General features: G+C 38.4%; 1 protein-coding gene across 1 annotated transcript in view; it reads right to left on the minus strand.

Moving 5' to 3' along the window:
- Nucleotides 1-22,454, minus strand: part of LOC121434754 (structural maintenance of chromosomes flexible hinge domain-containing protein 1-like) — a 142,956-nt gene that overhangs the window by 34,060 nt on the left and 86,442 nt on the right. Inside the window, exons 29-37 of the mRNA XM_041633710.1 lie at nt 21,105-21,272; nt 14,292-14,417; nt 12,027-12,106; nt 11,665-11,822; nt 10,069-10,184; nt 8,668-8,732; nt 1,819-1,906; nt 1,117-1,248; nt 713-865 (exon numbers count right to left, since the gene is read on the minus strand). Of these exons, the coding sequence (XP_041489644.1) occupies nt 713-865; nt 1,117-1,248; nt 1,819-1,906; nt 8,668-8,732; nt 10,069-10,184; nt 11,665-11,822; nt 12,027-12,106; nt 14,292-14,417; nt 21,105-21,272 (1,086 nt within the window). The remainder of the gene's footprint in view (nt 1-712; nt 866-1,116; nt 1,249-1,818; nt 1,907-8,667; nt 8,733-10,068; nt 10,185-11,664; nt 11,823-12,026; nt 12,107-14,291; nt 14,418-21,104; nt 21,273-22,454) is intronic.

Below are 22,454 nucleotides of genomic sequence, written 5' to 3' on the forward strand. Positions count from 1 at the left end.
GTGATAAAAAATAAACCTTGGAAATGAAATAAATTTATACCAAGGACTGATAAAAATATGTGTAGTCACTTTATTAATGATATAGGCTTTTATTTAACAAAGAAATATATCTTTTGATATATCTATAGTTGGTATATCTAGTAAACTAGCTAGAAAATTCTTGCAAAAGCATAACCCTATTACATTAACAAAATTCAAAACTTAATATCCCCCATCATATGTTGAAAGCACTATGCTATACTAATGTGCATAATATATCTTTAGATGACTTTGCAGTAATCGGCCAGATACCATGATTTCTGAAGGTTAAAAATGTAATAATTACTTATACAGTTTTTTAAGCACTGCATTTTTAAAATTATAAGACAAACTATTTTATTTTAAAAAAAATGACAGGCTAATAATTTATTAAGTTTTTACCTAACCTTTATTTTACTGCTTCTGTTTGTATAATAGTAGTAACCTTATGACAAACAACAAACATTATATTGTCACTAAAGCTGAAAAATCAGCACAAAAATTGAAATCTGTCATCCCTCATGGAAGATCTGAGTAATGATGGTTCTGGATCCAACTGTAATAGCTAAATCACAAATATTTCAACTGATTTTTAGATTTACTGCACTAAACATAAAATATCAGAAAATCTTCCTAGGTCTATATACAAAAAATAGGTGTGTTATGGAAGTTGGAAAAGATCTAAGAAACTTACCGTGATTTCAGCAGAACCGTTCACAAAGGGAAATTCAAGTGTCCTAACTTTCCCGATGAAGAGTGGGGTATCAGTGTCCTCCTCATTAAAACCTTTAATGGTAGCTACTACAGTGCCAACCAAATCCATTCCAGTATGATTACCATAATTATCCTTAAATACACAGTGGGAAGAGCTAATTAGAAGGCGACAACTAAGAGAAGAGCACAAATAAATCAGAAACAAGACATACTCTCTATTTATTGAGAGCTCAATATAAAATATTTAATTCACTCATTCAAGCTTTTCCTGTAGGTTTAAACTGAATTATCGATACTACTCTGTAATAGCCATTCTGAACCTGAATATCAAAGCCAATTACTCTTGTTAAACTCTGTAGTGTTTGAAGAAGACATAGACATTACTGTGATACTGAGATGTAGGTCTCTGACCAAGGTCCTGCTGGCAATAGAGCGAACATTAGAAACAGCTGGGGTAGCAGGTTGGACGTCAGGAACCAACTTCATAGGCTGATTAGGCAGAACATCAACTATAACCTTAAAAACAAAAGCAACATTCATATTGACAATGCATTCTTATGAATACTCTTTCAGGGGGAGACAAAGGACTGCATATACTAAATAAAATTTTATCCTCAAAAATTCCATTAATTTCTTAAAATAAGTTTATTCTATCCTAATTTTTCTGAAAAATCTCATTATAAAAATCCTTGCTTAACCAGTTTCACTTGCAATGGGTTTCAGTTACCTGTCATCAATCATTGCTCTGAATATATTAAATGGAAAATTCTAGAAATAATTATTTTATAAGATTACATAGTTTACTTCAGTATATTATTATAATCTTTTGATGTTATTGTTATTGCTAATGGGGCAGTGTGTCTACTTTAGTCAACTTAATCATAAGAAAGCGTACGCGGGAGAAAACGTAGTTAGCACTAGCTTGTGGTTTCAGGGACCGACCGAGTCCTAAAAGGCCTCCCATGTGAAGGGAAATAAATGGCTTTTGTATTTATATTTTGTATCCAATAATTAATTCACTTTAAAACCAGAAACTTCACTTATAAAATGAGTAAACACCATGGTACATAAACTAAAGTTACAAACCTGCTCGCTGCTGAGCGTATTTGTTTTATCAATCATAAAGTCAAACTGGATACAGTATGTCCCGACTTTGCTAGGGGTTACTTTTTCCCTAAAATAAAGAGGTAAAAGCAATACTTTATTTAACCAAGAGTGAATGATTTCAAAGCATTAACATTTGTTTCCTTTCACAACAAGCAAATGAATAAGAGAATTACTAATACTGCAATACTTTCATTAACGAAATATTTATTTTAGGCTTACTTATTATATCCGAGTGTTTCCCCTTCATGTTTGTATATACAACATGTGTGTACCAGAAGAAGTCAATAAAAGCTGTCAGATCAGCTACAGGGAAACCCTGTCTCAAAAAGCCACCTTACTAACCTTCCATTGACTTTCTTTTCAAGCTTTAATTAATTAATTAATTCCTTCACTTATTTATTGTTTTTTCGGGGCATGGTTTCTCTAGCTTGGGAGCCTGTCCTGGAACTCACTTGTAGACCAGGCTGGCCTATACTCACAGAGATCTGTCTACCTCTGCCTCCCAAGGGCTGGGATTAAAGGAGTGCACCACTGTTGCCCAGTCAGGCAGTATTTTTAATGTCTGACTTTATATATTCAATTTGTTTATTGTGATTTAATCATCAATAAGAAATTGAGGGCCTAGAGATATACTTAGTCTATTTGAACCATATTCAACCATAATGAAAATAAGAAAGTGACAGTAAAAATTAAACAGATTTGCCTCCAAAGGGCACAAACAAAAATTAAAAAACAAAAACACACCAAAAACTGAAAACCGAAAACTTTCCCTGAAGCAAACAGCTATATCAAAAAGTCACTTGCAGATGTTTACAAGTTAACAGCTAAAACATATAATACAACAGCATGGGACCCCAGAGGCACTGAGTTTCACTCCTAGGCTTCCATTACTCCTGGGAGCCAATTCTCGAGCACAGCTAAACCCTAAGGCAGATGGGTTCCCAAGGGCGGTGCAGCCCAACTCTGAATCACCTCATCTCTAACAAGAGAAGCAAGCATAAACCTTCTCTGGGCAAGACTGTTACTCTCAACAGACAAGCATCTCTTTAACAGTAATGTCTAAAATTAAGCAAAATAACAAAATAATCCCCCCAAAACAATCAAGTATATGAAGAAACAAACGAACCAGACTGAAAATGAACAAAACCAATAGATCCCCAAGGAACCTAAGAGAACGCTAGACAGACTTTTGCTTTTCAGGCTGATAACAGAAAAGACTTAAAAAAACAAAGCAGTGAACCTTCATAAAAGACTAAACACATAAAAGAAGTGGTACAAACTGTAGTCCTAGTTTGACAGAGACTGAACAAGAATTGGAGGCTGGAGCCACGTGGTGGTGGTGCACACCTTTAATGCAGCACTCGGGAGGCAGAGGTAGGTGAATGTGTGTAAGTTTGAGGCCAGCCTGGTCTTCAGAGCAAGTTCCAGGACAGCCAGGGCTACAGAAAAACCCTTTCTAAAACTCATGGATGGATGGATGGATGGAAAGAATAGTTCCAGGACAGGAAGGGCTACAGAAAAAGCCTGTCTCAAAAAGCCATAGATGTATGTGTGTATGTACAAACAAACAAACAAAAATAGTTCCAGGGCAGTCAGGGCTACAGAAAATCTTACCTTAAAAAGCCATTAAAAAAAATAAATGGAGGATGGATTGGGTGATACAGCAACACACACACATGTATGCATGCGTGAGCACGCACACACACGCACACACACACATGTATGCATGCGTGAGCACGCACACACACACACACGCACACACACACGTATGCATGCGTGAGCACGCACACGCACACGCACACACACACGTATGCATGCGTGAGCACGCACACGCACACACACACACACGCACACACACACATGTATGCATGTGTGAGCACGCACACGCACACACACGCACACGCACACGCACACACACATGTATGCATGCGTGAGCACGCACACGCACACACACACGCACACACACACATGTATGCATGCGTGAGCACGCACACGCACACACACACGCACACACACACATGTATGCATGCGTGAGCACGCACACGCACACACACGCACACACACACACATGTATGCATGCGTGAGCACGCACATGCACACACACACACACGCACACACACACATGTATGCATGCGTGAGCACGCACACGCACACACACACACATGTATGCATGCGTGAGCACGCACACGCACACACACATGTATGCATGCGTGAGCACGCACACACACACACACGCACACACACATGTATGCATGCGTGAGCATGCACACACACACACACGCACACACACACACATGTATGCATGCGTGAGCACGCACACGCACACACACACACACACACACACACACACACGGTGGGGAGAATATCAGCTGATCATGCCTGTAGTCCAAGGGATTCAGAGGGGTGGAGACAGGAGGATCATTTGAGTCGAGAAGCTTGAGCCCAACTTGAACATAACAGACCTTTCAAATAACAAACACTGAAGAATAAAATAAAAGTACTAGAACTAAAACTGTTCATCAGAAATTGTTAACCCAAAGCCAGCCTTAACAGCAGCTCTGAAAATGCTGGAGGAAAAGGAGTACACTTCAACATAGAGAACAACAGGCACAGATTTTCTCCCACTTAAGCACGGCGCAGGCTCTACCCTACTTAGCTTCCAAGATTTGAGCATATTCAGGATGGTATATGGGAGCTTATCTTAGTTCCTTTTCTGTTGCTGTGATAAAACACCATGACAAAGGCAGTTTATAAGAGAAAGCACTTAATTGGCTTATGGTTTCAGAGGGTTAGTGTCCATGATGGCAGACGGATAGACACTGAGAATGACTTGAGTTTTTGGAAACTTCAAAGTCTGCCCCTAGTGACACACCTTCTCAAACAAGGCCATACCTCCCAATCTTTCCCAAACAGTTCTATCAACTGGGGGTGGGGAGTGGAGTCAGGGCCCAGCCTTCGAATATATGAACCTATACAAGGCTAAGAGCACTGCTCCCTTTATTCCACTGTTGATCAGGCCTCTCTTTAACCTTCTCTTCTCTTTCAGCACAAGTCTTGACTCCTACATTAAATCTTCTGGTGCTTTTATTCTCTTTAAACTGTGTATTTATTTCTTTTGGCCTACCCGCTCTTTTTCATTATAGATGTGCCTAAGACTGATTACTAACATACACGACAGAGTCAACATTAGGCTGTCTTGAACTCTTCTCTGCCTATTCCTTTTGAATTTAGCCTCAGGCAGATTCTTAGGACAAGGGCAGAAAGCAGCTATAATCTTTGTCAGTATCACAAGAATGTTCTCTAGCTTAGTTGCTAATATTACTCCCCACTGAAATCTCTTTAGATGGGCCTCTATATTCCACACTGCTTTTAGCATTACTGATTTCCAAGTTCCTACTAGGAACTCCCAAAGTCTCCCACAAAAATAGCATGGTCAGGCCTTTCACAATAACAGCCCTTATACACTGTTGCTAGACTGTAAACTCCTGTAACCACTTTGAAAAACAGTCTGGAGGTTTCCTAAAAACAAAACAAAACAAAACAAAATGACCAACAGAACTACCATATGTCCCAGATATACCAATCCTGAGCATGTATCCAAAGGACTCCATATCCTGACTACAGAGGTAACTACACAACCATGTTTATTGCTTCTGTAATCATAATGGCTAGGGAACTGAACCAGTCTGGATGTCCAACAAATGATTACTGGGTAGCCGGGCTGAGTTCATACACAGAACTTGGGGGGCAGAGGCAAGGCGATCTCTGTCAGTTTGAGGTCAGCCTGGTCTACAGAGTAAGTTCTAGAATAACCAGAGCTACAAAGAGAAATCCTGTCTCAAAAAAAAAGAAAAATACTGGATAATGAAAATATGGTACAGATAGACAATGAAATAAATTTAATTCCACTATAAAACTAAATGTGCTAGAAGATGGCTATAGCTGGAAAAATATATTAAATGAAATTAACCTAGGCCCAGAAAGACAAATGCCCCATGTTATCTCTCATGTGGGTCACAGCTCTGAAGTTTTAGATCTACGTGTTTAACTTGGAATATATATGTATAGAGGGGTCATGAATCTAGCTAGAGAGGGGCTATGGGGATAAGGGAGGCCTGAAAGTGGGCAGTACATTTGGGATGCATGATTAAAATGAGGAAGAGAGCATGCGGATAGGGATGAGGAACAGTGGAAGGAGGGGAAAGAAAACACCAGACTAAAGATGTAGGGAAACTTTACTGGTTTGATTGAGAGTATTCATTATAGGCTCAGATATTTGAACACTTGATCCCAATTGGTGAAGATGCTTGAGGTAGTTTAAAAGGTCCAGGTTTCCTGGAAAGTGTCACTGGAGGAGGGCCTTGAGAGTTTAAACACCTACACCAGTTCCAGTTCCCTCTCAGTTTTTCATGCTTGTGTTGGAAGATACTGTCTTTCAAATTCCTTCTCTTGCCTATATGCCTGCCACCATGCATTTGCTGCCATAACTAATGACTCATCCCTCTGAAACCTTAAACCTAGATAAACTGTTTGGTAAGTTCTCTCGGTCATGTCATTTAATCAAAGCAAAAGAAAATAGGTTTACTATTTTATAAGGTAATTTTAAACACATACACACAAATGTATGAACATTTTTAAATACCAATTTTTATTACATACTAAGGAAAAAGCTATATAGATAATGTATACAAGAAGCCGTGGGTAATCAAATAAAAATCCCAGTGCCAAGTACAAGATAGTAACATGAGTTGTTAGCTAGTAATCTCAAAACAAGTCAGGCCACCATGCTTACATGACAAATATTTTACCAACTAAGCTATATTCCCAGCCTTCAGAAATGAAGAGTTAGATAAAAGATACCTACCCAAAGAAAACAGTCAAATGTTCCCTTTTAGGTTGAGAATGATATAAGATGACCACTATCAGCATAAAAACTTTAAACTCCTAGTTCATTAGCAAAAACAAAAAAACAAAACAGACAAAAAATAATACCAAAACCAAACAACAACAACCAACAAATAGTACACATAGGAAGAGAAGGCAAACAAACCAATCACAATTTATAGACATTTGAAAGAAACGCCAAATACAACTAGAAACTAAGGAGCTGAGCAAAGATACTTGCTACAAGATCAACAGACACAAACCAACTAGATTTCCATAGCCAAAATTAAAAAGGCCACACACAAACAAAATCCCATACCCAACTCTTTAGAAATGCATTTATGATTTATAACACAACTATCACTGAAGAATGCTTATCATTTCACCAAATAATCCTGAATACATATTCTGGAAAACCATCATGGTCACTAAATTTATACCATGTTCTAAGGAAATACTCATGACTGGGGGCGTAGTTCAGAAAGAATGTATTTAATGAATGTGAGATTCTAGGCTCAATACCTAATCATATTTGCCCTTTCTCGCCCCAGAACCCCTGTTACCCCCCCCCCACCTCAGAAAATCAATCCAAAAGACCAAAGCAGAATAAATTCCAGGTTTAAGTATAACGAGAGTTAACACAGCAGATCCGAAGTGTTCTTCTTAGGAAGACCTGTTTATAATCTTAGCCCGTGTCTGGCATCTGGGAGGTACTTGTCAGCATGGGTTATACTGATTTCACACACTTGTATTACCACAGTTCCTATGAAAGGCTTACTTTTCTCCTGGAAACCTGCAAATATGGCTATGTGTCATTCAGGGATTGGCTATATCAGCACCCCAATAAAAGCCTAACTCTGCTCCCCTGATTAACTTGATAATGGAGAATGAAAGCACACCTCATGAGATCCACTAAGAGAGGACACTTTGAAGCTTCTAACTGCTTTCTCTTGGACATAGTTACATGAATCTTCTCTCTGCAGATGTTGTTCTGTGACCTTTACCACAATAACTCACAGCAGTGAGTGAAATTATACTAAGTCCAGTGGATCCTCTACTAGTGAATCACCAAACCAATTGGTCATAAATTGCCGACACCATAACACAGGAGAATATTTTTATAATCCAAGTATAAAGACTACTTAAAGAGGATTAATTATAAAAGAAAGTCTCAAATCATCTGAGTTCATAAAGATCTAGAACTTCTGTGCAAGAGACCAGAAAGAGTGCAAACGCTAGCCTCACAATGAGCACAGGTATCTACCAGAAGGCACAGTATTACATGACTGGCTGCAACACAGCGCTAAGGGCGCTAATAGCAGGAGGCTCTAAAGGTCAAGCCCGGTCTGCGGCTGCTCAGTGGGAAAAGTGTTCACTGTACAAGCATGAAGGCTTGAGTTCAGATTCCTAGCACCCATGGAAAAGGAGGATGTGGTAATACACATCTGCACCCCAGCACTGTTCAATGGCTGGCAAGCCTAGGCAAAGGGAAATTGCAGGTTCACTGAGGCCCTGTCTCAAAAATTTAAAAAAAAAGGGGGGTGGGGTGGAGAGTGCAATAGAAAAAAGTAGCCGATGTACATACACTTCTGGCCTCATGTGCACCTACACACACATTCATACAACACACTAAAATAAATGCTTATACTAAGGTGCTCTGATATCATAAAGAAATTATTTTCATGTATTTTCTAAATTCTAATGTTAACATCACAACAACCTTCCTCAAAACCATTTTTACAGAGCAACATTTAAAAACCAAAACGAAAACCAAGCAAACATGCCTTTCTAAAAATACCTTCTGACTATGAATGTTAAGAAATAAAGTCAACAGTTTATTCTTGATTATAAACTACTTTTTCTTAGGTAAGAAATGCAAATACCACTAACATGAATTATTCTACACTGAGCACACACAAAAATATAAAATGATGTAGATGGTACCTGAAATAGAAGCAGCCATCTTCTTTGTCATTGTCTTTTATTTTATTACAACTAAATGTTTCTGCCTAGAAAGAGGAACAGAAGAAGGAGAAAACAAATGTTAAAAGAGTATATTCAGGGCCGGGTGGTGGTGGCACACGCCTTGTCCTTAGACAAGGGTTGTGTGTACCTGTAGTCTAAGAGCTAGTTCCAGGACAAGCTTCAAAGCTACAGAGACTAACACTGTCTTCAAAAACCAAGAGTATAGCCGGGCAGTGGTGGCGCACGCCTTTAATCCCAGCACTCGGGAGACAGAAGCAGGCGGATCTCTGTGAGTTCAAGACCAGCCTGGTCTACAAGAGCTAGTTCCAGGACAGGCTCCAAAACCACAGAGAAACCCTGTCTCGAAAAACCAAAAAAACAAAAAACAAAAAACAAAAAAAAACAAAAAAAAACCAAGAGTATATTCAGGATGAAAATGTCCAGATATAAAAGATGAAGAGACTGCATCTGGATTTATACATTTACAAGTACCACTGGACTGCTGGTAAAGGCTCAGCTTGCCCAGCTGCTAACTTTTAAAACACATTGTTGAAATGAACCATCAACTCTGAAGTGGGTTATTAAGTTGGGGACTCTAACAAGTTCTAGGGGCTGGTTTCCACTCTAAGAGTTCTCTCATTTGTACTACAAGGAGCCAACAGCTCTGTATGACTACTGCATGCCTGAAATCTGGTTTCTGAAATGCAGCTAGATGCATTCTCATGACTGAATAATTTTGAAAATATCAGGCTAGGAACATAAGAGATTTTGCTGTGTAAGCATGAAGACCTGAGTTCAAATCCCAGAACTAACATAAAAAGCTGGGCATGGTTGTGTGTACCTGTAGTCTAAGGACTGGTGGGGTGGAAAAGGGATCCAAGGTCTCACTGGGTGGCTAGCACAGCAAGCGAGTTTTGGTTGGTGACAGACCCCCATCTCGGGAATAAAGAGATAACAGAGCAACAAAGGTACACAACTGACATCATATGCCAGCGTGGGTGTGCATGGAAGTGCATTGTCTGTGCACTCTCACGTGTGTAGTGCACACACATGCACACACAATCTAACTAGTCAGAGAATGCACATCCTGGGATTTCAAAATACCGAGGACATGCTGAGAAGGTAACTTTTGATAATTAGCTGAATAATATTTAAATTATCTTACTTCTTTTTGTCACTTTTGTGTTTATTTGTTGTTATTTGAGACAGAATCTCTATGCTTTCCTGGCTGTCCTGGAATTCACTATGTAGACAAGACTGGCCTCAAGATCACAGAGAGCTGTGTCCCTAGCACTGGGATTAAAGGCATGTGCCACCATGCCTTGATGGTCAAACAGATTATATTATTTTCAGTTTCTTAACCCATTGATTATTACTCACATTTGTTGGTGCCCGGCTCATGCCGCTAGACAGCTTCCACAGTTTCATGGAAATGCGTGTTGGATTAATATTTTTGATGACACTACCACCTTCAGAGATCACACTCACCATAAAATCTGTCAAGTAAACATAAAATTTACTTGTTTATTTATTAGTAATATTCTGGCAAAGACAATAAGACTTTTCAAAGACATGAAAAACAAAGTAATTTGAGATCATTACTTAACCAGGAATCTTCAAAAAATGAAACTATCAATTATGACAGACAATATTCTGGGGCTGAGTCTGAATGTAAAGTTCTCCTAGACAAGTTTATCTTTGCTACTAACATTTCGTTGTCTTAGCTTCAGTTTTCCATGATGCAAATCTAGCATGGAAAACCAGAATGGTGTGACTGTATGTGCTTAGTACATGAAAATTAGGCCGACTGATCACAACACTGTATGCCATATGTATTTCTAGAACAAAAATATTTTTAGCCAGGTGGTGGTGGTGTGCGCCTTTAATCCCAGCATTCAGGAGACAGCGGCAGGAGACACATCTCTGAATTTGAGGCCAGTCTGGTCTACAGAGTGAGTTCCAGCATAGCCAGGGCTACATAGAGAAACCCTCTCAAAAAAAAAAAAAAATTACATACATACATATATGTATATTTACTTTCTTTTATGCTTTAACTAGGTAAAGTAGCTAATGTATTATATGTAACATTAACATTTCCATTATATTTACCAGCTATATGTAACATGTTGTACCTGTTATACTTTATAAATTCAAAGAAAAAAGTTTTATTTTGCCAAGATTGAACACAAAATTTATGAAGTATAAAATCTATGGATATTTGTATTTTAATTACTAAAAGCTACTGTTAAACAATTTTAACCATAACTTTTTGGTGCGCTTCTTTTGCGCATCTAAGTACATACAGGCATTCACCTCTTCAAAAACAGAGAAGCTTTGTAGAAAACGCTTGAATAAAGCACATACTAATCTCCTATTGACAACAATAGCCAGAGAATATGAATACTGAGTCACGTCCTACATTAGTCTGTATTTACTGAAAACTGTAATATTCGTGACTAAAACAGATTCTGAGAAGTTATTTAATGGATGGTTGTTGTTCTGAAACATTTTAATACAACCTGATGCAATTTATTTCTACCTAATTTAAGCTAAATGGTCCTGGTATCGATGGCTGTAAGATAACATAAAAGCATATATAACCGAGTTGAGCTACATACCATTTAGTTCTTATTTCTTTGTTTTGTTTTTCATTCCTGTGAGGCACTTTCACTTTGTAGCCCAAATTCGCTGCAGTCCTTTGGCCTCAGCTCCAAAGTGCTACACCAGTCTTTGGTTCCCATTTGAAATACCTCAGACTACCTACCATTTTATACATGGACTTTCAGTCATTCTTAAAGTGAAAGACTATGAAACACAGGATTGAGGGAAGAATTGCTCAGTTGTGTTTTCATTTAAAGGTAATGACACGCATGTCTTTTTTTTAAGTTATGTTGAACACCAAACATAATTTATCCCATTAATAATACTATAAGGAACATTATCACTAAAGGTTTATTAATACTTTTTGGTACTTACCCGTGAATATGTCACCTGCTATAAAAGAGGCATCTTTATCATATTTAACATTGAGACGAACAGGCTTTTCAGGGTCTGGAAGAACCATTAACTGAATTGTAGGTCCTTCTATAGCACTCTTATTATAGACGCCTTTAACCTGTAGAGTGTGTTCTCCCCTAACAACAATGGAAAAAAAAGAGGGGCAAGGTTCAAATGACATTGTCACAACTGAGAACTTCACAGATAACTAATATAAAAATTAACATTAATATTCCTACTCCATTACATTTCTTGTCTAACACTAAACAGTTATTAATCTTAAATTCAGAAATAATAAGAAAAATCAATCTCTGTAAAACCATAAACCTTTTAGTTCTTACCTTGGAGCAAAAACAGTAAAAACCCCCAAATTAGCTCTGCCCTTATCATCTGTTTTATGCTGCTGGTTTGAAGGTATTAGCTACAAATAAGACAAAATAAAAGGGTTGATTAGAAAATTTTAGAAATCAGCTGGGCAGAGATGGCACACACTTTTAATCCTAGCACTCGGGGCAGAAGCAGGCAGATCTCTGTGAGCTGGAGGTCAGCCTGGTCAACAGAGTTCTAGGACAGAGAAACCCTGTCTCAAAAGCAAAACAAAAACAAAAAAGAGAAAAATTCTAGAAATCTATCAGGTTCTTTTCTATTATCATGTTTCTAAAATGTTATTTTTAAGCTATATTTGCAAGTAAAATTTTTTTTTTTTTTTTTGATTTTCGAGACAGGGTTTCTCAGTAGCTTTTGGTTCCTGTCCTGGAATTAGCTCTTGTAGACCAGGCTGGCCTCGAACTCACAGAGATTCGCCTGCCTCTGCCTCCCGAGTGCTGGGATTAAAGGCGTGTGCCACCACCGCCCGGCCTGCAAGTAAAATTTTTAAACCTAAAATTAGTTGAAAAACATGCAAATGCTCTAAAAAATAGTCAAAATGTAGTCAAGCTGCAGAATTCTATGTTGGTTGTATTGATATCAGCTAAATGTCAAATAAATTGTTTGTACCTGGGAAGTTCAGGAGAAAGCATAGGAGAAATAAATATATACACACATACTCAAGTGTGGGCATCACAAACTATCCTCACTCTTTTTCCTTTACCGTGCTTGCTGATTATTCATTTGGGCATGTATGCTTTTTTGATCACTGCTGCAAGACTACCTTCACAGTAATAACCAATGCTTAACAGATTGTCAGTGGCCACTTCTCCTAATAATGGTTACGCCTTAAATTTTCATTTGTTTTGTGTGCCCCTCCCCCACCAGGTACAGGGTTTCTCTGTAGCTTTGGAACCTTCCTGATCCTCACTCTGTAGGCCAGGCTGGCCTCAAACTCACTGAGATCTGCTTGTCTCTGCCTCCCTGGGATTAAAAGCGTGCCCACCAAAGGCAGGTGGATCTCAGTGAGTTCAAGGCCAGCCTGGTCTACAGAGTGAGTTTCAGGATAGCCAGGACTTTTACACAGAGAAACCCTGTCTCAAAAAACAAACAAACAAAGCCCCACAAAAAAACAACAAAAAAATCTTGATTCTCATCACTTAACTAGGGACACATATCATAAATACCATATCACATTTATTTGGTACTTTAATTTCCCACATCAGCTTTTAGAAACAACTTATAAGATCTTGGGAAATGTGGGTTGGGATTCTGTCTGAATTAAATTTAAGAGCTCTGCCAGTTTTGTACAGTATCAGCTGTGCTATTATACTTATTAAACTTAGTTGGATAGATACTTCAGACTATCTGAGCATAATCTCAGGAGCATTCTTGGAACTGACTGGCAAGAAGTGAGCCATTAACTTCCTTCATCTATTGGTGCATTGTAAAAATTAAAAAAAAAAAAGTATAAGAACCGAAAGCTTCTCTTCTTTAACCTTGAGTAAAAAGGGTCTCCAGCTTGCACAAGGTGACTGAAGTTTCTACTCAATTCTCAACAGTTGGCTCTCCCAGTGTACATGGTAACAGTTAATATGTGAACTATGCGCTATGCTCATAATTGCTCCAGTAAAGAGTGAAGAGCAGAGGACCATCACCCCAGACACCAATCCAGCCCATGTCTAGCAGCTCTGTCCAGGACCAGGCATCTCTTTGTAAGATGAGAGGAACCATCCTAACAGTGCAATGATGGCACCTCACTATTTTGGTTATAAACTATAAACTTCACTTTATCAAATATAAAGATTCTGATTTATATTAGACACTAATAAAGATGACAGAGTATTGCATTTTTGAAAAGAGAAGGAAATGTGACACCTGATACTATCATGAGGATAAAATGCTGATCTTTGAGGAGTGCAAGGGGGAGGAGGTGCTAGATATCAAACACAGATTTTTGTGCACTCTAGAAATCACTTTCCTGCTGAATTACACTGTCTTAGTGGATTTTTATTTTATGTATATGGGTGTTTTTGTCTGCATGCATGTCTATGTTCCACTTTCATGCCTGTGGAGGCCAGAAGAGGGCACCAGATCTTCTGTGACCGGAGTTATAGATGCTAGGAACTGAACCTGTGTCCACTACGAGAGCAGCAACTACTATTAACTCCCGAGCCAATGCTCAAGCCCTGAAATACAGACTTTTCAGTGAAAGATATCTAAGGAAGTTTGAAACTTACCTTCAAATTGCTAGTTTTTATGAGACTTATTTTAACATTAGAGACCAATGCAGGATTATCCCACTGGTCACAGAGTTGAACAACGAGAGGGTTAGGTAACTGTCTTCCATTGATCACTGGCATGGACTGAAACAGATACAAACATTTTAGTAAACACAAATATGTGTCAATATGATTACTTCTATAGTAATGTTATATTTATAAATTGCTTCTTTCATCATCGAAAATATACCTGGAAGGCCGATTTAAGTATCATAAATGACTATTTTATAGGAAAGATTAATAATCTGTTAAAAAGATAAACAGCATTTGACATTATTTGCTTGTAGCACCAATCTCTAGTTTTAATACTTCCATCCATTTTCAAGGTTTTGCATAATGGCATTTAGCAATAACTTTTAGCCCCTAATTAAAGATGGTACTAACAATCTATTTCATAAGTACAAATACTTCTTGTTTTCTCTCTAGCAAGTATGGAAAGCTTGTGCAACTCCAGATTTCCATGTAGTGATGTATTAATGGATATATTCAAAGGACACATTGTTTAGCAAAATACCACATAAGGCATCAATCTCATGTAAGATTTTATTTACTTATTTATTTATTTGTTAGTTTGTTTGTCGGTTGGTTTCTCGGGACAGGGTTTCTCTGTAGCTTTGGAGCCTGTCCTGGAACTAGCTCTTATAGACCAGTGTGGCCTCGAACTCACAGAGATCCACCTGCCTCTGCCTCCCAAGTGCTGGGATTAAAGGCATGCGCCACCACTGCCAGGCTTCATGTTAAGATTTTAAAACTTAAGTGGGAGAGAAATAAAAGAGTAAAAACATGGAAGCTGACTGATGATCTCACTCCTATCCATGTATCTTTTACTTCCTCTACCCTCCTGTCTAATCTAAGTTAACTAATTAATCAAACTAGGTTGCAGGCTGCCAAAACTGGAAGAAAACGTAATGATTTTCTATGGATAGTTATCCAAACAAATAAGAATCTCGACAGTGGTTACATACAATGCTTGGTTTACAAGGCTACAGATGACGATCACCAAAGATGATCAACAGTTTAGATTTATAAATCACTGATAGTTTTACAGACTGTCTACTCTACTGTTGGTGTGAGTCTCACTACGTAGTCTAGCCTGCATCCTAAACGTGAGTGCAGGCAAGCTTTCCTAAATGTGGATACAAGTGTACCCGCTAGTCCCAGCCTACTCTGCTTCCTAAACATGAGTGCAGATGGGGCTCATCAGTCCAGCCCCACCCTAACTGTTTCTAAAGGGTGCTTCTCACTAATTAAGACTTTAAATGATGCTACAGTAGTTTTTCAGAATAGTGGAAAATGACAAATTCCAACATCAAATGTCTCTGAACATTCTGTCACTTTTACATTTTATCAAGTTAATATTTCAGTTTTCTCATTTATAAAATTGAATAATACATGCATATATGTAGTGATTTGAATGAGAATACCTTCCAGCCATAGGTACACAAAGTTGAATACTTGGTCACCAGAGAGTGGCACTATTCAAAAGGTTAAGAGGTGTAGCCTTGTTAAGGATAAGGAAGTACTATCACTGTGGTGGGCTTTGAGGTTTCCAAAAGCCTGTCCCAAGTCCAAAGTCTTTCTCTCTTTCTGTTGCCTGCGGACCCAGGCATAGAACGTCCAATCACGTCTCCAGCATCAAGTCTGCCTACATGCCACCATGCTCTTCTTTATGAGAGTGGCCAACCATACAAGCAGACCACCGACTAAGATACTTCAGTTACACAATTTTCCCTAATGACCACACTACCTGATCTTCCAGTTTCCCTTTCTGCTTAGCACCCACGAGAGAGAGCAACAATTGAGTTAGGAACTGCTAGAATGATCAGACATTAAATGATTATGTTTCCAGCCTCATTTACTTAAAATATATTGATAAGTAATTCGGTTTCAGATTTTATTTCAAAGTTTCTGTTGATAATTTAGAGTATCTACAAATAAACTTAAAATAATTTTTAATAAACTGTCACTACTCTTTACATTCTACCCAGTAGTATGAACTTCTTTCCTCAAAAGTACACTATTTATTCCAGAATGCATCATTAAATTCTTCATTAGCATCAAGAGGTACAAAATGTTTGAAGTTTATATAATATGTTCCCCTCAAAAATAAATGCACTACCTTATCCATGAAGCCCTTATTCAACACATTACTATATAATGAAGAAAAAAGGAACCACCTATTTTTGAGATCAAGTTATCATAACCAATTTCTGTTTTCTCATGAATCAGGCACAAGCACAGGTATGAGCTCTTCTTAGCTGACTTAGTTCTTCCTCGGGATCACTACTCGGTTGCATAAATTCATTGTCCTTCACCAAAAAGTGAAAGTTATAGTTGGGCATGGTGGTTCATGGCTACAGCCCTCGTACTCAGGAGTGGGGACAGAAGATTGCTGTAAACTGCAGGACAAAGGATGTAAAACTTTAGAAAGGAGGACTAAGTAAATATATTATTGTAAGGCATGGCTCTACAGCTAATAATGTGATCTATTCTTGAAAACTGGTAAGAGTACTGTGGTTTGTTGTTCTTTTTGTTGCTGAGAGACAGTTCTAGCTAATCAATTTTGGTTGTCCTGAAATTGTAATGTAGGCATGCAAGTGGTGTGGGAGGTCCTTCTGTCTATGTGTTGCTTTTACTGGTTAATGAATAAAGAAACTGGCTTGGCCTATAGCATAGGAGGAGGAAGGCAGAGTTAGAGAGAAGCCATGGAGCCCCTGGAGACAGATGCTGGGAACTTTACCCTGTAAGCCACAGGCACGTGACGATATACAGATTAATAGAAATGGGTTAAATTAAAATAAGAGTTAGCCAATAAGAAGCTAGAGCTAATGGGCCAAGCAGTGATTTAATTAATGCAGTTTCTGTGTGATTATTTCAGGTCTAAGCTAACTGGGTGGTCAGGAAAAACAAGTGGCTCTCTCCAACAGATTGGCACACCAACGTAGGTAACTACATCCACATAAAAACCGGACAAAGCTTAAAAAGTAATCCTAGACACAAAGAAGTTTGGAAAAAACTACACCCATATTCCCGAATACTGTTTCTAAATGTTTCTTTACATTTAAAGGGGGATATGCTATAGAGATTTGCATTGGTATAGATCTTGATTTATTGATACAAACTTAAGATCAATCTTGTTATATGAGTATTTTTGCTTTTGTTCTTTTTATTTTTTTTTTGTTTTTTTCTTCCTTTTTTTTTTTTTTGTTTTGTTCTTCTTTGTTTTTTTCTTTTTTTTTCCCTAGGATCAGAAAAGTGTTCTGCAGGCTGCTGGGGGAGAAAAGATCAACAGTCTTGCCCAGCTGTGAATGCTACAAATACAGGAACGACTGGCCTGAAAAGATGGGGCCTGTTGGTGTAACAGTCAAATAAATGCTACGGGACTCACTAACTGGTTTCTACAGATTTAAAGTCCACTTCTCATGGGGAAACTTGGCCAAGAACTACAGCTGTCTGATCTCCTACACACTTGGTGTGTGCATGCTTGTAATCGCCCTCCCAAATAAATATTACAAAATAAATACATAAATAAACCCCTCCAAACCAAAAAACAAACAAACTACAGAAAAGTTGAGAGTATAGATACTTTTGTGTGGGAGCTGGGGGGCTTACTGCTCTTTCAGAAAATCCAAGTTTGGCTCTTAGCTCCTGTATAATTCTATAACTCCAGCTCCAGGGGATCTATCTCCAGCCTCCAAGATTACTTAAATTCATATGCATATACCTGCACACAGTGTTTGTCACCACTGAACCATCTCTTTAGCCCCTTATTCTGTTTCTTCTTTCTTTTCTTTCTACACTGTAAGTATATATTACTCTCACTGGTTAATAAAGAGCTGACTGGCCTATAGCTGAGCAGGAAGAGAATGGGCAGGAGAGCCAGACTAAGGATGCTGGGAAAAAGAAGGGCAAAGTCTCAAGAGTTACCAGCCATGCAAAAGAAGCAGGATGTGTCTAAAAAGGTGACAAGTCAAGAGCCATGTGACAGCAAGTAAAGGAATAGAATGAGTTAATTTAAAATGCGAGAGCTAGTTAGTAACAAGCCTGAGCTATCAGCCGAGCATTTATAATTAACATTAAGTCTCTGTGTGTTTATTTGGGAAGCCAGCTGGCAGAACAGAGGAAGTTGGCCTACAGACAGGGTCTCAACACAGTTCAGTCTAGATTTGAACTCGGAATCCTCTCAAGTGCTGATTACAGGCATTCTGTAGAAATGTCTAAACATTAAACACAGCTTCCCAATAATAAAAAAGAAAGCTGTGCCAAACTAAAAGTACTTACACAGAAAAGCATTATGGGAAAGGGGGAGGTCAAAAAGATAGGGAGACTGGAAGGCACTCATGGACAAGAATCTGAGTTCTAGAGAATGTTGTGTCTTTGTTCTCTCAAAGCCAACATCTCTACTCTACTAGAGTCTAGACGGCTCTTGGGATGGGTTTGGGAGATTCTTAATGTTTACCATCCAATTCATTGGCTCAAGTCTGTTTAAATCATATGCTTGTTCTTGTTATTTATAACATTTCTATTCTCATTAATTAAAACCCTGAAATTATTGCAGTATTTTTACATGGCTCTTTTTTTCAAATTGTTTTGTTTTTTTTATAAAACTAAACTTAAGTAGTTATAAAAAGAAATCCATGGCTGGTGAACTCATGGGCCACAGGGGTGAGACTACTATTCTTATTCTGCTAAATGGACATAGTATCAAACTGGCTTCTACATTCCTATCTTCAAACTCATTTATTACAGCTTTCAGACTCAGAGAAATTTCTTTGTGGATGATATTTTACTGCAGAAACTTACAAACGGTTTAAATACAGAGATAAAGTATCTGTGGAGTGCTCAGCCATAATCGTGGCATCTCTATTCCATACTCCCTCCCCATCAAGGTTGAAGAACCATTATGGATAAGAGGGCATAAAGACTAAAAGCCAGAGCCAGGGAAGGACCTAGGTGGAACAGTATCTTCTGAACTTGACAGGACTGTTATTCTCATGAACTCAAGCAGCTGTGGATGCCAGCATGAAAGCTGAGAAAGACCAAACCAGTCGATATTCCAGTGTGGAGGAGAGGGGCCCATGTGCCTCCATCAGCGATGAAGGAACTACTGACAGCAGACAGCTTCTGGGAGAGGTAAAGTAAGTTTTCTTTAAGGATGAGGCCCCTGGCAGGTCGACCACACTCCAGGGGTGATTCAAATATGCGAGTCTATGGGAAGCACAAAATGAGCTGGTGGTAGGCTATTTCTTAAAAAAGGATATTAAGTTGGAGGTGCGTATGGATCTGCAAAGAGTTAAATCAATGGCTCTCAAACTTCCTAATGTTGCAACCCTTTAATATAATTCCTCATGTTGTGGTGACCCCCAACCATAAAATTCTTTCATAACTGTAATTTTGCTACTTATGAATTGTAATATAAACTTTATCTATGTTTTCTGGTCTCTTAGGCAACCCCTGTAAAAGGGTGATTCAATTCTCTAAGGCGGTGCAATCCACAGGTTGAAAACTACTGAGTTAAAGGGAGTGAGCATAAATGATTAAAAGAACAATGTTTTGTAAAAATCCCCCCCCCCCAAAAAAGCCCACTGCATTTTAACAATGTCATCACCATAAAACAGCACATAAGCTAGTACATATACTATCATTAAATCCCCTTTGTCATTTCACATTAAACATTTTAAGTATGTACAGTTTTTATTGATCAACAAAATGTTCAAAATTTGGGGCTGGAGAGATGGCTCAGCAATTAAGAGCACTCCCTGCTCTTCCAGAGGTTCTGAGTTCAATTCCCAGCAACCACATGATGGCTCACAACCACTTGTAGTAAGATCTGGTGCCCTCTTCTCACCTGCGAGCATACATGCAGCAGAACACTATATACATAATAAATAAATAAACCTTAAAAAAAAGTGATTAAATTTTTAAAACTAGATTCAGGCTGGCCTTGAATTCACAGAAGTCACCCTGTTTCTAACTCTGAGTGCTGACATTGGAGCTATGTGCCACCATGCAACAGTCCAAATTCACTGGATTCTGAAATTATCAGTAAATAAAATCAACAGCGGTAAGATTTGCTAGATGTTTGCAAAATAAGTATTTAAGACTTAAGTATTTTCATAAAAGTTCATTTGTATTAGTCCAATGATCTGACTTTTCAAATATGATTTACAAAAACTTCAACACGGTTGGAGAGATGGCTAACTATTAAGAACATTGCTAGGGACTAGAGAGATGGCTGAGCAGTTAAGAGCACTGGTTGCTGCTCTTCCAAAGGTCCTGAGTTAATTTACCAGCAACCACATGGGGGTTTAACACACAGCTATGAGGGAGGCAGAGCCAGGATGGTTCTGGGGCTTGCTGGCTTCCAGCTTAGCAAAGACAAGTTCCAGGTTTAGGTAGATACCATACCCTAAAAGGAGGAGGCAGAGTGACAGAGGAAGACAACCATGCTGACCTCTTCTGTCCCGTGTGTACACTCTGGCACATGTGCATACCAGTGCACATTCACTTAGACACACAAACAACCTCACACACAAACAGACTAATCATCAAAGGAAGAAAAAAACCTGCAATAAAATATTTATATTACTATATAAGGCAAAGAAACAAATTTAGCAAAAATCAGTTAACTGATACTTAACTTGTTTTGCTACTATTAGCTACAGTTATTATTTCTTTGAAAATAACATCTCTCTCTTCTAGTCCACTAAGGCTCTGAAAGCAAAGAGCCTGCACTATTAACTATTCCATGAAGACACATGAAGTGCATACCTCTTTTAGCTCTGGCCAGTCGATTAGATGCAGCTTGGTTGGAGGTCCAGAAATGAGGTGGACACGAATAAAGTCAGAAAACTCTCGCCAAGTAAAACAAAGATCCTTATGTCCAGGAGGACCTGGAACAAATCTGATGCCTCGTACAATTATACTCTGTGTCTTGGTCTAGTGAAGAAAAACACAGTGAGAAAACACAGGTTGCTGTCGCTTAGTTTAAAAAAAAAAATAGTTGCATCATTTACCTACTGCTATTTCTCTTATATCAGTGGCAAAGATCTAAAACACTGTGAATATAACTTTTTACCTTATCTTCTCCTAATTTCCCCTTTTCTTGTACAGGTATCTTTTGATCAAAATGCTTAAGACCAAATATTTCAGATTTTGGAGTTCTTTAAATTTATTTGTTTGTTTGAGATAGAATCTATGTATCTGGGCTGGAACTTCACTATATAGACCAAATTAGCCTTGAACGCAAAGAGATTCCCACATACTCCTCAAATTTAAACAGATTTGCCTATTTATGCGTGCTCCCTGGTTCTGGGGCTAAAGGCATATGCCCACTATGCTACACCCAATCTGGCCTGAGCTCTCTGAATTTCATAATATTTGCATGAATTGGTTAAGATTCCTAATGTAGCCAGGCACTGGTGGTGCACACCTTCAATACCAGCACTAGGAGGCAGAGGCAGACAGACCTCTGTGAGTTCAAGGCCAGCCTGGTCTACAGAGTGAATTCCAGGACAGCCAGCACTACACAGAGACACCTTGTCTGGCACATCTCCAATCCCTCCCAAAAATATTTCTAATCTATATATATGAGATACTCCAAAAACCAGCAATGTTTTGAGTGTCATTTTAGTAGTCAAAATTCTTTGGATTTCAGAACATTTCAAATTTTCTATTAGGGATACTCAATCTGTATTTGTGCTTTTCTTTAAAGCAAGCACTTGGCTCTTGTGTTTGTGTCTCAGTTTGTAATTTTTTTCCATGGCGTTTCTTTAGATATTTTTATAGATGATATCTTAATCTAACAACAATGGCCTTTTCTGAACATCCCACATAGTAAAATACTGTTGTCTTTACTAGTTTTTTACATGCTCTCCCCTTGGTCAAGGTGATATTTGCACTGACTTGTAGATGGACGAGGGCTTTTGCTGCTGCTTACCAATTATTCACAATAATGGTTACCACACCCAACTAGTCACTAAAACTAGCTATTAACCTTTGCACTAAACTGGTTCTAGACCAGAAAGAACACAGAAGCACTCACATTTGAATAGTGGCTGTTAATGATCCCATGTCCTAAACTGCTAGGGACCACAGAGATATGCAGTGAGAGTTCAGCAC

This window comes from Microtus oregoni, unplaced genomic scaffold (genome assembly GCF_018167655.1).
Source record: "Microtus oregoni isolate MIOR12 unplaced genomic scaffold, Mior012 000044F_ref0000062, whole genome shotgun sequence".
Classification (NCBI taxonomy): Eukaryota; Metazoa; Chordata; class Mammalia; order Rodentia; family Cricetidae; genus Microtus; species Microtus oregoni.